A 15,557-nucleotide genomic window follows, 5' to 3' on the forward strand; every position below is an offset into this window, starting at 1 on the left:
AATCATATTTATTTGCTGTAAAAATTTGAACAGAAACTATATTCTGAGACATTAATATGACAGAGCAGGGCATTCTAAACTGGGTTATGGACAACTTTGTTGGTGACCATCAAAAAGATTAGTTGTTTTAAGTTCTTTCAACACAAAAAATAGTTGTTTGTAGTCTTGAAATGAGTCATTGACAATTATGCCTCCCGATGTTTAGTACATTAACTGCCTGCTCGCCTGCTCATAGCCTGCGGATTACCACAGCCGATGCTCTTTATGTTCAGTGATAATTTGAATTGGATTATGCGCCGTGGCTTCTTAAAACTGCAGCACAAAAGCGCAACAGATACTTGGTGGAAAAAAGTGTGTACACTTAAAACAACATGGAATTGCTTGGTTGCACAGATCATGACCTTTGGTCCACACCAAACTGCATATCGCTGCAGCTAGCTGTACGTCTATCTTGTTCAAATGGATTTGATTGACGTTATAAAAACGCACGTGCCTGGGGTTATATTTGTGTCAGATGAAACGGAAGGTACTCCTGTTAAAGAAGCACTTGTAAATCAAGTCTTTTTGTAACTCGTCGTCTTCCATATGAAGGAGGAACGCCTTAGATGGCTATTTTCCCTTTTCCTAAAATATTTACGTTTCATGGAACTGTACGCCCTGGATATCATAACGAGGTGCATAACTGTCTACAAATGAGTCCATGCGTAACACTTTTTTCGAACACTTGAGTGGAAAGTTACACGCCAAATATCGGACTGAGAGAAGTATTTTCTTTGCTGTTGTTTACATGTTCAAGACTATTAACTGTTCCATAGCGAATCTGCAAACCGGTCAGTTGACACCATTTAATACGTTTGTTTTCACGTGCACAGGATGCCCACTGTTTCTTAACGATTTTATGAATCGGTCAATTGTGGTTGACAAGTAAATGTGTGACGCCACTGATGACATAATAAGCAAACAATATCGACTGGCGACTTGTTTTTGTGTGTGGAAACACTTGTGGCCAATCCGTCGTCTGACATTCTCTAGGTAGTAAGAAATCTTCCCACATGCATACAACCCGACTTCGGCGCATCAAGGATCATCTTTTGGCCGAAAATCAGGTAAGTATTTCCCACTACAGGATAACTCGTAAAATGACATGTGGACTGTGAGCTATATGGCCTAGTTAAGACTAGATTCAGACTCTCTTTTGCTCCTCGGTAGTACGATATTTCTGGCCTGCGCCTTATGAAATTATCATCTAAATGACTTCAATATTACATCAATCATTTTAAAATAAAGTGGACATCAGAACCAGTGCTTTCTAAATAGACCATATTCTCTGTTCTGTAAATAAAGAATAAGAAAGGTATTTAAAAATAATTTTCGTCGTCAACACATTTAGTTAAGGAAGAGTGAAGAGGCCCTAATGCTTTTCATAGTTTTGACAGTCGTACGCTTTTATGATATTTTTTGCGACATTCTTGCGACATTTCAGTGGGTTTATACAACACAAAAGGCAAGGACGCGTATGCATGTCGAGAGCGCGTGCCTTATTTGCTTGTTAGGTTTCAGATAATTCTTTTGTGATTGGGGTTAATCTCTGCAGTTTTGAGTTCTAGAGAATCGGAGTATGCCAAAAAGTAAGGGGATTTTGTGCTGTGTGGGTTACCCAGTTTCTTGTGCCATACACCTTTACGGCAGCGTTTCCCAACCCTGCTCCTGAAGGCACACCGTCCTGCATATCTTCTATCTATCCCTGCTCTACCTACCTGACTGAACTCATCAGTGGCACTTTTGATTAGCTGAGCACACCTGATTTAGTCAAGCAGGAAGGATACATAGAAGATATGCAGGACAGTGTGCCTCCAGGAGCAGGGTTGGGAAACACGGCTTTACGGGACAGTTTGAGTGCCATAAAAAACCCCTTCAATTTCACAGTAACGGTGTGTCATTAAAGCAAAAGAGCCAGACGTCGTGCCACATGAATGTAACATTTATGTTGCTTAATTTTTAGTATTGGCAACATAACAGTTGGAGCTACATTTTGCAGCGATATTAATCAATAGTGTAGTCGTATTATGTGAGTTAAAGATATGTAACATTATTCTGATGGCTTTTAAGCCACATTATGAGCAAAATACTAACCATGCATGCATGTTTTGTGTGAATTTTCCCCTCTGTAAATCGATGCAATGCTTACCAAAGTAAACCTTCCTGACATTGCAGTGAACTACTGTTTTTTTGTTTGTTTGTTTTTTATTTTTGATTTGTGTTCGTAGCCGCATAATTCAGCTTTAAGGGGAAAAAATACTGCATTTTATCAAATATGGAAATGCAAATAAGCATTGAGAAGAGTTTGTGTATGCATAATGTTTTTGGATTGCTTCTCTCTTCATTCAGTGTTCAGATATGGCCACACCTCAGGCGAGTCCTCTCACCACTCATGTGCTGAACACAGCAGAAGGTGTTCCAGGAGCCCGAATGGCCCTCAGCCTGCACCGCCTGGATTCACACCTGGCTGTCTGGAACCTGCTCACCACAGGGTACGGGAGGGCATGTGAAAGTCATAAGCAACTCATGGTTAAACATGAGTCAGTGCTGGGGATACTTTTCTGCTCAAAAACATAAAAAACCTGTCATACATTAATCTTAACAGGATTGCACAGAGCAAAGTCATGCAGTTCACAATTGATTTTGTTACAGAAATACGGAAGGCACTGCAAGTGTGTATAGTATGTATTAATGTGTGTGTATTTAAGTCAGTTAACCATTTTTTAAGATATAATTGGTTTGCTTTTGTACAATTAAAAGTAAAGGTAGTTGTCCATTTCTAGGACCACGGATGATGATGGTCGCTGTCCAGGACTTATCGCCAGAGAAGCTTTCATTCCTGGAATGTACAAGTTGCGATTTGAAACTGGCCAGTATTTTGAGGGTCTGGGTCAGACATGTTTTTACCCATATGTTGAGGTGAGTGAGGAGTCTTGTTAGACAGAGCCATCCTTTACACATTTTTCAATGGTATGACACCATTTGTTAAATTGAAGTTGTTAAATTGAATTTGTTAAATTTGTTAAAGTGAATTTTGTGACCTCAAGATGATAAGAACAAGAAAAATACTTGAAAGTTTTTGACTATTATCAATTAAGTTTAAAACGTTTAGATTTATATTTTCAAATTAAGGTTTGCAAATGCTTGAAACAAGCCAATAAAAATAACCATAAGCAAATTAGCTTTGAAAAAACATTATTTAATACTCATTTAAAATGGAACTGTGTTTATGGTTTGGTGATCTTCATAGCTGAGGAAGTACAGTCAGATTGAGAGAAGTTGGGATAGGGCTTTGTTGTTTAATTCATAACTATTAAGGTAATGTAGAATCAGGTAGTATTTTATTATGGTAAAATAGTAATCATGATTAACTGCTTGTTAAGATGTTGCAGTTGTAGTTTAAGGGTAATTAGTTTAGTTTTCATCTTACTTTCATCTTACTAGAGTGTTGTCCTCAATCTGATTGTCATTTTAATTTGCTTGCAGGTTGTCTTCACCATAACTGATCCAAGTCAGAAGTTTCATTTGCCCCTGCTCCTCAGCCGTTTCTCCTACAGCACCTACAGGGGGAGCTAGAGACATGCTTCTTGTGGCTACAACCTATGGACTGAACTTCACAGCTTCTGATTTCTCTTTACTGTATTTTTTCTTGGGTCTGAAATATGCCACTAGCTCACTTTTGTCAGTCCTTATTGACAGCTTCTGTAATCTTAGCTAACCATTGAAGGATTTTCTGTTACATTTCAGACCACACTGTAGGTGTCATTATGCAAAGAATTTTATTAAAACCTGCTAAAATATTACATGTGGAATTACAGAATATTACTATGTGCTTATAATGTGCAAGTGCAGTAACAGAAATGAAAGAAAGTCCTTCCTGTTCACATTTTGACTGTGCACAAGTTTGCTTGCATCATAACATTGGTGTTCATGCTAATGGCTAAATGATGATTTTCAAGGGCCCCTTCAAAACTTCAGGGATTTGCACCCCAGCAGCAGTGTTACACAAGGCAAAGGGACTTTCTGTTTTCAGCTTGTGTGTTTGTGAGTTTGAGCATGAGGTCACCCTAAAAATGGTATTCCAAAATACACTAAGGTAAAATGGCTCAACACAGCTCATAAGATAAAGCATAATCTTTGTCCTGTTTAGTAATTTAGATCAGTGTTTGTATGACCAGCATCACTGAAAGGAGTGGCGTACTGAATATTATACTCTTTGCTGGGTAAAATATGTGGTATATGAAGTTCACATGTGAAGTTTAATTCAAAACTACATTCCCTGATTTATTTTCACTTTGAGTATGTTTTAAAAAGAGCATTCTCAGATTCATGTTTTATGCTTTCCCTAAAAATTATATTGAAGAGGAAGTTTTTGGCTTTTATTTCCATTATTTATATGTTTAAAATGAATTTGTACCCAAGGATGGAACGGATGTAATACCTAAATCACGTGATCAATGAACATTACGGACAATATAAGTTGTATCAAGGATGGAAAACATGTATACATATTTCAATAAATTGGAGTTATCTGGTAATAAGGTTTGTATGATATAGCATGTCAATATATTCTCCTCTTTTTTTCTTTTTTGACATAAATTTTACGATGAATCGATTGGTCGTCCTTGCCTGTAAGTACGATTATGCTGCAAGTGATTAACTCATCCTAGTTAGGGGCCTTTGCTGCCTTGCTGCTTCATTGTGGTGTTGCGAACAGATTTCTCCCGAAGAGCTAGGTAGCAAGTTACAGACAAAAAATGGCAGACGAAGAGCTCGAGGCAATCAGACGGCAACGTATGGCCGAACTTCAGGCGAAACATGGGGTAAGATAAAAGGCCGCCTTTAATAAGTCCTGCTTTTAGTGGAGTGGGTAGTAGCTAGCTTGCAGGGTTTCAGTGTGGAAACGTGCTGTTGATTTATAACGTTAGGCAGCGACCCAGCATGGTGACGGAAAAATCTGTAAGCCAAGTACCTAGTAAGCAATCAGTTTCATAGCTAATATCACCATAGAAAATTTTATGAATGCCTATGATTATGGTTCGGAATGAAGACTTAGCCAGCCAACGTAACCTGTAAATATCTTACAAGTTCGCTATAACTAGCTATCCAGGAATAAGCAGTTTAGACTAGCTAGCATCGTATTGGTAAGGAACTGGTCAGATTACATGGGAGACGTCCTGATTAGTTGACGCTCCTCGTGTTTCCTGAGAAAGTCTCCGCGTAAATTACATTAAATTATTGCAGTAATCCACGAACCTTGGTGCCAGGTTTGACTATAGCACGAGCCACCACACATATCGTTGATAAAAACTGCAGCTTCCATTCCAGCGGAGTAGCTACTATCTCACTAGCTAGTTAGTTAGAATGAGGATTTTCTTTCGGTTGACAACACCCGTTTAGACACTGTTTTAACCAATAAATTAGCCATCTGATCGCCACAATTGCAGATTTAATGAACAGGAGCAGCAGACGTATCGTTTAAGATACGTTCCATAGCCAGATATGATAGCTATCAACATCAGTCTGTGGGTGTTTTTTTTTTGTTGTTGTTTTGAAGTCTTCAAGTAGCTGTTTTAATCTGCACTGTAGAAAATGGATATAATTATATCCACGTCCAAAGAATTGGCTCGTATATATTACATCTTGAATTCATGGATGTTTAAGCAGTTAACAGTGAAGGGGAAATCAGTCATCCACCACACCCACCTGTGTGATGCCCCTCACCAGAGCACAGTCTGAAACAAGAAAAAGGGCAGTGTTGATAGTTGCAGTGACACTGATTCCTGTCCCACAATTCACTTAATGAGTATAAGCTGTCCTTTCCAGGTAGTATGGAGCCAGATGGACGGGGTAAGGCGCATTTAGCAGTAAGAGACGTTACAGTGCACGTAAGGGTGTTCTGCTAGCTTATGCGCATACGTATCAGTTATGCAGGCCTGTCCCAGTGCTTTTAATTCTGTATGTAGTAGTTAGAGTTGACATATTCTGCAGAGAGACGATTTAACATGGCAGCAGTGCAATGGTGTGGAGTGGAAATTGTCAGGTATTGGTATGGGCTTTCTGATCAGCATATGGCTGTTTTGCTTTTGCCCATTTTAAGGCCTTGACAGCCGTGTCTAAACCTTTAACCATTTTTACAGTATGGGCCAGGCTGATACTGAGCTGCAGTATCCCTGCATGAAACATCACTGCTTAAAGGGATGTTAACACTTCCAATTAAGGAACAGCACCTTTCTTGATACCTAGCGGAACTCAGGTACTCTGTGTTTGTCAGCATGAGATGGTGATAACTAGGGTCTCACAGTGCTAATACATGCACCTGCTTCATACGTTGCCAGAGTTTTCTGAGCTACTTTGGAGTCAATATTTGCTAAGCTTTAATATTCTGAGCTTTGGTGATGGCTTTCATCAGAAGTGTAATATTTGTATCTTCCCCTGTTGTTAGGACCCTTCCAATGACCAGCAGGGACAGCAGGAAGCCAAGCAAAGGTGGGATTCATCTGTTATTGAATCAGCTAGTGGTTTTGTATGTCCTTGTTTTTGATTTCCATTATGTGTGCAAAATATGATTTGTATAATATAATTTATATAATTAAAAGTTGTGCACTCAGAAGTTGTTAGTTGTGTGCATTGTGAAAACATCTAGTTTGAAATACTGAGAGTGAAACAAATATGTACAAATGTATAGCAGCATGAACAAGCAGAGGACAACACAACTTCAAGTCCTTTTAGGTTGTCATTATGTTAGATATTAGCATTATTAACCTTTTCAAATTATGAAAATAAAGATATGGTGATAATTTTTGTTTTGTAGGAATGCCAATTTCAAATTGCAAATACTTCTGTTGAATTTCTTCCCTCTAACAGAGAAACTGAAATGAGAAACTCCATTCTTGCTCAAGTTTTAGAACAGTCTGCCCGTGCCAGATGTAAGTTTGCTCTGATTGGTTGTCATAACAGATGCAGTCTTATTGTTTGTCAGTAGATGGAGCTATTATTTTAAATCCTCATTCTCTGCTGCAGTGAGTAACTTAGCATTGGTGAAGCCAGAGAAAGCCAAAGCTGTGGAGAACTATCTCATCCAATTGGCCCGCTCTGGTCGCCTTTCTGCAAAGGTGAGAGTTGGGTATTTTGGTATAAAGCAAGCTTTTCTCATCACATTTGTACATAACACTGCACACAAATAATTGGGTTGTATTGTTTGTGTGAGTGGGAAATGGCTATGACTTACAAGAATGGACAACTTTTTTAAAATCTTGGAATATTCTGTAGTCTCTCTGCTGGTGGGGGTTTCCTGATTCACTTAAATTTTTTTCATCAGGTTTCAGAAGTGGGATTGATAGAGATCCTCGAGAAAGTCAGTCAGCAGACAGAAAAGAAGACAACTGTCAAGGTAAAGGATAGAACTTCAGAAAGCCCTATTCCCAAGTTGTCACCTTATCTTTGAGAACAGCTCTCTCCCTTTGCTACTTGAAACAGGACTTTACTGTATGTGTGTCTGTGTTCAGTTCAACAGACGGAGGGTGATGGACTCGGACGACGAAGATGATGATTGATGCAAGTAGTTGAAACCTGAAGACAGTCTGAAGGCTGAAGGGGGCTGGGCTGCTTGGAGCCAGCCATCTGCAGTCTATCAAAGGCAGTTTGTCTGAGGATCACATCCTAGAAGTCAGAACGTAACTAAACATGGAGAAGGAAAACTCTTCCTCAGTTTTTTCTTGTCTTTATTATTATCATTTTTTTTTTGGAGTTAATTTTTTTTTTTTTTTTTGCTTAACTGTTTTTTTTTTTTTGCCATAAGAAAATGCCCAAAATAGGGTGCAGTTGCATTTTGTAATAGGGACTACTTAAAGAGTACTTCAGCCAGTCCAGCGCTGGTGTGTTGTCATACTGTACCTGGCCCCCATTACTTTCATGCCTGCAGATTTATTTATCTTTTGTGTTTTATTCTTTGCTGAATTTTATCCTCAACAGTTTACATAATAAAATGCCTTAAAATACAAACAGATCTTTGCTTTTATTATTATATATACTTTCCCATTTCTTCAGATGTAGAACAATGTTAGATTTCCACATACTGTTGGGTCTGGCCAAAAAGACATTAGATGGTAGGACGTTTTAACAGTAATTCTTAAATATTCTGTGTAGAAATAATGAAATGTAACTTGTACAGCAAGGTTTGTTTTCAAGGTTAGTTGATTATATCAAAGAGTTATTTGAAATACATACCATCATACGTTCCATACAATCAAATGTTACTTCGGTAATTTTGCTGTTTTAAAGCTTCTGAATTTTAGCTGTAAAATGTAATATGTGCTGTGTAACATAAATTCTTTGTATGTACAAAACATCAAAATTATTTCTTAAAAGGATTTACAACTGATAACTCAGATTTAAATCCAGATAAGCAAGCAATTAACTGCTTGATTAAATTGAAATTATGAAGGACTTTTGCAGGCAAGACAAGAATACACAGTGGGTGTCTAAGATACCAGCAACATACCCCACTGTGGTTAAACTTTCAAACTACAAGATAATTATTTAAATGCTCAATACTGGAAAAGGAATAACACAAATTAAGTGTGTTAGGGCATGATGACATGATAGTTTCACATCAAAGCTGTTTATATCCTATCATGCATGCGGACACTCAATGTATAACTACATACATGATCCTGATTACAGCAGCAGGTATTTCAAGGATGTAGGGTACAAATACCACCTCGGAGGTACTTCAACATCCACTTTAAATATTTAAAAATCTGTTTTGACAGTGTTTCCACTCTCCGGTAAATGTCTTTTCCTTTAGGTAAAACGTCTTAATGACCTGTGGAATGATTGTGGACACAAACCAAACAATGAAATGAAACATACAATCCCCTATACTAATGCAATAACTCATTACCCTATCAGTAACTGCATGTAATTAGTTAATCTTTAGGAGGTATCTAAACAAGCAGCAAATAATACACTGGTCAAATTCAGTGAACAATTCAAGACAACTTATTTCTATACTTAACAGCGTACCCCCGGCGACTCTGAAGGAAGCGGATTGCGCATGAGTATGACCTTATTTTCGTGTGACATGGTCTGATTACTCTCATTGGTTACAAGCCTCTGTAAGGGCGTAGTGATATTTCTCATTGGTGGAAAAGCTTTCGTCCGCTTGTGCGTAGACCAATTGCTGTGTGGGCTCGTGGTGACAGCAACAGCAGTGTGTATGGCAAGAAGGGAAAATAGCGAAGGTTTATTCGCGCTGTAAGAGGTGCGTAACCACGCGTTTTGTGTTGAGACTTTCAAGGGTTTCATCCTATTGAATTTTGATAACAGACTATAACTATGCCTGAAGATAACGTTCAGAGCCTTACAGTGGTGACATGCACTGCGCCGGTGAATATCGCTGTCATTAAATACTGTGAGTATGAGCGTTCAGTGAGTTACTTACGTGCTAGTTAGCTGTCTGTTTGAACTGCATGTGATTATTCGCTAGCTATAAAGCTAAAGGTTGTATAAAATTAAAACCTTGGTGTTGCATCAATGAACAAGTACTAACGCAAATTAGCTGCGTAATTTACACAAGTAGTACTACGGAGATGACCTGACACGTTAGCTGAAGCAGAATAGTTCCAAAGATACAGGTGTGCTGCAAACAGGTTGAACAGCTGACCACATAGACTTAACCGTGGGTGATTGTTAGCAAACCTTGTGAGATGTTCAGAAAAGTATTGTCTCATTGCCCATTCCTTTAGGGGGAAAGAGGGATGAAGATTTGATTCTACCAATCAATTCCTCTCTGAGCGTAACACTGCATCAAGATCAGGTAAAGATCCTTGAAGACCGCCTTGCCAGTCCTGTTACTGTATAACCTTGGCTAGTCTTGATAAATTCTATAGAGATAAACGGAAGGTAGTTGTGTGATGTTTTAATGTTTTCAGACCACTCTTCTCCATCACATTTCAGTTGAAAACAACCACAACGGCAGCATGCAGCAGATATTTTAAGGAGGATCGAATATGGCTCAATGGGAAAGAGGACAATATCAACCAGCCCAGATTACAGTCCTGTCTCAGAGAAAGTAGGTCCTAAGGCTTGCATGCATTCAGATGCTCTCTTGTCTGTAAGAATGACTTAAATAGTTTGAACACTGCACTTGCCTTTCTCTTTTAAAACACCTCATAATTACTTATCCAGTCCCTAAAGCAGTCCAAATTTTAATGGTCATCAGACCATATTGGTTGTTTGAAATTTATTTTCTACAACATAGTTTGGTAATGATTAAAACAGAATGTAAGAAAACGACCACTCTCACTTTCAAAAGCATGGCCAGATGCTGAAGAAGTCACAAGCTGTACTTACTTTTAAAACAAGTCAGCAGTGGAGTGGAACTGAACTGGGGAGATGTGGTTTTAGAACAAAGACTCAGATCGCTTCAGGCTGCTGCTTGATATTTTTCCCTTTAGTTCGGCGGCTTGCCCGTAAGAGACGCAGTGACGGCGATCCCAATGCAGATGCGCTTGGCTATTCATACAAAATCCACATCTGCTCGGAAAACAACTTTCCCACTGCTGCAGGCCTGGCCTCCTCTGCCGCAGGGTATGCCTGTCTGGGTGAGTAGGATTCTCTCCTGACACTGTTCGCCCATCTTGCTCTGCAGCCACCTCTGTACTTTCAGGCTGATCAGGCTTCAAGTCTTTCTTTTTTGTATCTTTGAGATATAGTTTTTGAAGGGGGAAGGATGAGATGCCTTATGAGCATTGTTTATGCACCTCTTTTATTTTCCTCTCTCTCTCCACTCACAGTGTACACATTGTCGCGACTGTTGGGAGTGGATGGCGAATTGTCAGAGGTGGCAAGGCAGGGTTCAGGCAGCGCCTGTCGCAGTATGTACGGGGGCTTTGTGCAGTGGCGGATGGGGGAGCAAGAGGATGGGAAGGACAGTGTGGCTGAACAGGTGGAGGCAGAGACCCACTGGCCAGAGCTTAGAGTCCTCATCTTGGTGGTAAGCAGCACCTACTGTATTTTTGTCCTCTCATGACATTGTCAGCGTGAGACGATGTGTAAAATAGGGTGATTACCACTGTTATGTATCTTGCGTGGGTGCTGAACTCCAATTGCCACATAAACAAAGGGTGTCTCAAGTACACGGCTAGACTTCTGGAGATTCATCACATAATCTGAGGACTGCTCAAGTACAGGGAATAATGAATTGGCCAAAGAACATATCAGAAATGGTAACCTCCAGGTTGTGTAGCTCTTCTGTGTGTTTTGTTTATATGCATTAATGTGTGTATCATTGCCTGTTTCGTCAGGTCAGCCTTTGGTGCCTTGCATGTAATAATCCTTTCTCATAGGTGAGTGCTGAACGAAAGCCGGTGGGAAGCACTGCAGGCATGCAGACGAGTGTTGAGACCAGCGCTCTCTTGAAGGTGCGGAGGAGTGCTCACTATAACACCTGTGGAAACTGTAGTAAAAAGTGACCTAGTCCTTCAGAGAACTGGTTTTGCCACACCACATAAAGCAATGATAATGTCATATGTAGAGCTTTGAGAAAAACACTTGGACAAATTCATGATAATAATTGCATTACGAAACACAACAGCAAGGGATAACTATAATGCTAAGCTGAGAGGAGAACAAGCCTTGATGACCCCAACAACTGTTACAACAGCTGTGTGTACATTATAACTATGTGTGTCTCCTACCCCTTTAGCATCGTGCTGACTCTGTGGTCCCAGGAAGGATGGAGGAGATGATCAGTGCTATCCGACAGCGGGACTTTGCAGCTTTTGGGGAGCTGACCATGAAAGACAGTAATCAGTTCCATGCAACCTGTATGGACACATATCCTCCAATCTTCTACTTGAATGATGTGTCACGACGTGTCATCAACCTGGTTCACCGCTACAATCACCATTACAGGGAAACTCGGGTGAGTAGCAAGTTTGGGTGTGCAGCAAGGGATGACTTTGGGCTAGAGAGAGAAATGATACTGCATTTGATTAATGATTCCCTTTTAATTTAAGGCATGTTTGAATGTCCCCCCTCCCCTCAGGTGGCATACACTTTTGATGCAGGCCCTAACGCAGTGATCTACACACTGCAGCAGCACGTGGCGGAGTTCATCCAGGTGGTCAAGCACTTCTTTCCTCCAGAAACCAACGGTGAACAGTGAGTTCTTACCCATTGATAAATTCAGATGTTTTGTCTACAATCAATATTATTCCTCTCAATTAAAATTAGAACTTATCATTCACAAACTGATTTATATTAAACTGGCTTTGTTTCAGTGGCATAGTTTTATTTTGTTCAGGTATAGGCCAGTCTTTTAAGGCATATAGGAAAGCTTGCTCTGAAAACCTGCAGATTTTCTTGTCTTTTCTTTCTTGTCCACTCTCTCCACTGTGCACAAAATTCAGAAAAGCCTAATTTTTTATGTACAGCCACATTGTGCTGCGCTGCAGAAATGTTCTATGAAAATTCTGACCCTGTAACACACTGGGTTTTACAGGGACCCAGAAAATGGGGTGAGTTGGCAGGCCGCATATGCTCTTACTAGGTACAACTTAATGTCATCACATACCATCTACGTTTTACTTGTTGAACGCTGAATTCAAAAATTCTGCCACTTCTACACCTCGATGGGAATAAAAGAGTCCGTGATCACCCCCCACTCTGCTTTTCTGCGACAGAATGGCAAACGCTTACTTTTCATAATACATAAACAAGCGGGCACCTGATTTTTTTTCCCCCCCTTGTCCCTGCGTAGCACTTTGGCAACCCTCTCACTGATGTGCATAAGAAGCACAATCTGCTAAAGTCGGAATGCAGGGAAATGCTTCCAGCCCCCCCACCCCCTGTGACGGAGTGCCGTCACTACGGTTGAGTATGCGCTCTGGCTGCAATACCAATGAGCCTGGCTCTTTGGCGTTGCGGTCAAAGTCACGTTTGGCACCCCGTAGACGCGGGTTCAAGGCTGGGTGGGGTAACTGTTCTCACCCTTCGCTACACCCCCCATGTTTACAACATTCTCTACTGTATGTCAAGCACAGGGTCCTGTGTCATTTCATTAAGTGGTATCTACTCCCAGGTCCCTAGTCCTAGGTCCTATAGCATTGTAAACAAGGAGGCTTTTTGCATGTTCTTGGTCACTTACAGATTGTTGTTGAACACCATGTCACACTAACGGAGAGAAGTTATTGGTGTCCCAGTAACTGATTACTTAACATTTGCATACTGAAGGTTTTGATGAAAAAAAACTGAAAATTCGCTTGAGACCATAAGAATGGTGCTACACCAATCTTTGATATAAGTGAACCACTGGTATGTTCATAGTGGCTGTTTTATACAGCGGACTGATAACTACCTATTTAAGTAGCACTTACCAGAACTGTTTTCTTCACAGGTTCTTAAGGGGTCTTCCAGTGAGCCCAGTATCCCTGTCTGAGGAGCTGACAAGGGCTATCGGGATGGATCCCCTGCCTAAGGGAATCAGCTATATCATCAGCACAAAGGTGGGGAAAACTGGCTGGATGGGCCTAATGTCTAGCCATGACTAGATTGTTGACGTGAATTATGTAGAACTATTAAGATGTTTGCAAACATCTTAAAAACATCATGCAAACATCATGTTGCTATAGCCCTATATCTGTGATTCCTTAGGCCGGTCCGGGTCCTCGAGTGGTGGAAGACCCCAGCCTTCACCTGCTGGGACCTGATGGGCTGCCCAAGAAGAGTGCCTGAGCGCGGATTCTCTTTTTAAAATATGCACCTTAATGATGCCCACATTGAAATGAGACTTAGAAGGGAAAGGCATAAACAAAATGGTTTTCTAGCTCTGATGTGAACACCTGTGCCTACCCCTGGTGGTAACAGGTGCTGCTGTAATTTCCCAGTGTCATTAGATAAAAGAACCTTGAGTAAGAATACAGAAAGAGGGCAAAAAAAATTGTAATATAATATGTTATTTCTCTGAAATGTACCTTTTGGAAGTATCAACTTTTTGACATATATTTTATTAAGACTTTGCTGATTTTGTGTATGTAGGCTTCATAAAAGAATTAATTTTCAATAAATGGGATTAGTTCCATTGTGTTTAGGTCTTTTGAATTCACTGAACTGTTAAATGATAGGTTCAGAGATGAGTTGGATGATCCACCTGGCTGGCAGAAAGAGCAGCCACCACTTGACACTGAATGTCGTCCTAATTGTGATGTTTACATGCATAAGTTCCTTGGTTTAAAATAGTTTAGACAAATTGCATAACAAGTGTCATAATTTTAAACTTGTTATGTGCAATCCTCATTCATTTTTGAAGTCCATCATACTTGAAAAGAATGTGGTGTAAAGGATATCTAATACATACATAAAGGCAGGGTTACATTCCTGTTTTAACCTGCAGTATGAAAAAAATTAAACAGATGCCTAGATACAAGTCTGGGTATTTGTTTTTGGTTTCTTGTTCTAGGTTGTTTGAATATCTTCTTTAATGTCATATCTGTCATAGCTTCATTTTGTGTGATTAATTTAAAATGCCCAATGTAATTTGAAAGTAGATTTAACTGATGATACATTTCTATAAAGTATCATGCATAATTCTAAGAAGTTAGGATTAAATTATGGAAAAGAAACCTTTAAAATTCTGTTTCTCCTTTTAAAGTTGCTGAGATACACTCAGGAACTGAGGTTGAGGTCAGGCTGGGACAAAGACAGTTTATTCAAATATGGCCTGCGTAGAGGTCACTTTCCTCAGAGTTCCTCCCCTCCCTGTAACAATCTTTAGCCAACTGTTACTGCAGTGTGATTTGTACTGATCTTTACTGGTTGTTTGAAGCTGTAGTGGAGTAAGTATTTACTATATAAATGACTACATATGACTATTTGTGTAAGCATTGTATAAGCGCATGTGAGGCATGTGGTCAGGCAGGGCCCTGGGAGGAGGCACGCTGAACCATCGGACACCTTTCTCTCTCTGACCTTACTCAATCCTCCTGCATGCCAGCCTCCTCCTGAATCTGGAGGATCCAATGACTGGGACAGAGACATACCCACTTTCCCATAGCTGCACCCTATCTCTTGTGGCCAGCTGGACACTCTTTGTCAACTGCCTGGGGCTCTGCCTCTCCCCCAGCCCCCTGCATGTCCTTTGCTACAAACATTCCTGAGCTCTCTGTACCAGCCCAGTAGAGGGGCTCATTCATACTGTGTTCAGGGAAGGGGAGAGAAATACTCCACCATCTTTAAGTGACAAAGAATGCATGCAATGACCAGTGAATAAATTCCAATTCAATGAAATACAATGGGACATATATAGGAATATGAACATATGCCTGAATTTCAGCCTATCCCGGGTCCAGTCCCTGTCTGGATCACCCACTTCCTCATTGCCTGGACAATGGGCTTGTTTTTTTGGACAGACCTCTGTTTAGAGCAGGTTAGATAGAGGAAAGATTGTTCGGGCTCATGGCACCTTTCACCCAAAAGTTTCTCAGTAATCTTACAGTGAAAATTGTGCATTTGTG

The 15,557-nt window shown here is 40.2% G+C and overlaps 3 protein-coding genes across 4 annotated transcripts; all 3 read left to right on the forward strand.

The window, feature by feature from the left end:
* Window positions 1-979: 979 nt before the first annotated feature.
* uraha (urate (5-hydroxyiso-) hydrolase a) lies at window positions 980-4,232 on the forward strand. Its single transcript, XM_036535832.1, has 4 exons — window positions 980-1,106; window positions 2,389-2,531; window positions 2,823-2,958; window positions 3,526-4,232. Exons 1-4 carry the CDS (start codon window positions 1,053-1,055, stop codon window positions 3,613-3,615), a joined length of 423 nt encoding a protein of 140 aa, XP_036391725.1. The 5' UTR covers window positions 980-1,052; the 3' UTR covers window positions 3,616-4,232.
* A 477-nt stretch (window positions 4,233-4,709) lies between these two features.
* On the forward strand, window positions 4,710-7,730 carry pdcd5 (programmed cell death 5). Of its 2 annotated transcripts, XM_036535660.1 has the most exons (7): window positions 4,710-4,862; window positions 5,866-5,889; window positions 6,485-6,528; window positions 6,907-6,968; window positions 7,063-7,154; window positions 7,361-7,432; window positions 7,548-7,730. In XM_036535660.1, exons 1-7 carry the CDS (start codon window positions 4,797-4,799, stop codon window positions 7,593-7,595), a joined length of 408 nt encoding a protein of 135 aa, XP_036391553.1. In that variant the 5' UTR covers window positions 4,710-4,796; the 3' UTR covers window positions 7,596-7,730. The 2 variants fall into 2 exon arrangements, with proteins under 2 accessions (XP_036391553.1, XP_036391554.1); XM_036535661.1 differs by lacking the exon at window positions 5,866-5,889.
* A 1,508-nt stretch (window positions 7,731-9,238) lies between these two features.
* Window positions 9,239-13,970, forward strand: mvda (mevalonate (diphospho) decarboxylase a). The gene is made up of 10 exons (XM_036535640.1): window positions 9,239-9,454; window positions 9,789-9,859; window positions 10,000-10,114; window positions 10,500-10,646; window positions 10,839-11,038; window positions 11,391-11,465; window positions 11,750-11,968; window positions 12,092-12,207; window positions 13,442-13,550; window positions 13,699-13,970. Exons 1-10 carry the CDS (start codon window positions 9,379-9,381, stop codon window positions 13,777-13,779), a joined length of 1,209 nt encoding a protein of 402 aa, XP_036391533.1. The 5' UTR covers window positions 9,239-9,378; the 3' UTR covers window positions 13,780-13,970.
* The last annotated feature ends 1,587 nt before the right edge of the window (window positions 13,971-15,557 follow it).

The sequence above is a fragment of the Megalops cyprinoides genome, chromosome 8, assembly GCF_013368585.1.
Source record: "Megalops cyprinoides isolate fMegCyp1 chromosome 8, fMegCyp1.pri, whole genome shotgun sequence".
NCBI lineage: Eukaryota > Metazoa > Chordata > Actinopteri > Elopiformes > Megalopidae > Megalops > Megalops cyprinoides.

What these genes read in the sequence shown, in the direction of transcription:
- uraha (XM_036535832.1), top strand. Translation starts at nt 1,053, where the DNA reads ATGCATACAACCCGACTTCGGCGCATCAAGGATCATCTTTTGGCCGAA. An exon ending in ATCTTTTGGCCGAAAATCAG is followed by an intron (nt 1,107 to 2,388) that starts GTAAGTATTTCC and finishes CTCTTCATTCAG; the next exon opens with TGTTCAGATATGGCCACACC. An exon ending in TGGAACCTGCTCACCACAGG is followed by an intron (nt 2,532 to 2,822) that starts GTACGGGAGGGC and finishes GTCCATTTCTAG; the next exon opens with GACCACGGATGATGATGGTC.
- pdcd5 (XM_036535660.1), top strand. Translation starts at nt 4,797, where the DNA reads ATGGCAGACGAAGAGCTCGAGGCAATCAGACGGCAACGTATGGCCGAA. An exon ending in AACTTCAGGCGAAACATGGG is followed by an intron (nt 4,863 to 5,865) that starts GTAAGATAAAAG and finishes TGTCCTTTCCAG; the next exon opens with GTAGTATGGAGCCAGATGGA. An exon ending in CTGGTCGCCTTTCTGCAAAG is followed by an intron (nt 7,155 to 7,360) that starts GTGAGAGTTGGG and finishes TTTTTTCATCAG; the next exon opens with GTTTCAGAAGTGGGATTGAT.
- mvda (XM_036535640.1), top strand. Translation starts at nt 9,379, where the DNA reads ATGCCTGAAGATAACGTTCAGAGCCTTACAGTGGTGACATGCACTGCG. An exon ending in ACCATTACAGGGAAACTCGG is followed by an intron (nt 11,969 to 12,091) that starts GTGAGTAGCAAG and finishes CCCTCCCCTCAG; the next exon opens with GTGGCATACACTTTTGATGC. An exon ending in CCAGAAACCAACGGTGAACA is followed by an intron (nt 12,208 to 13,441) that starts GTGAGTTCTTAC and finishes TTTTCTTCACAG; the next exon opens with GTTCTTAAGGGGTCTTCCAG.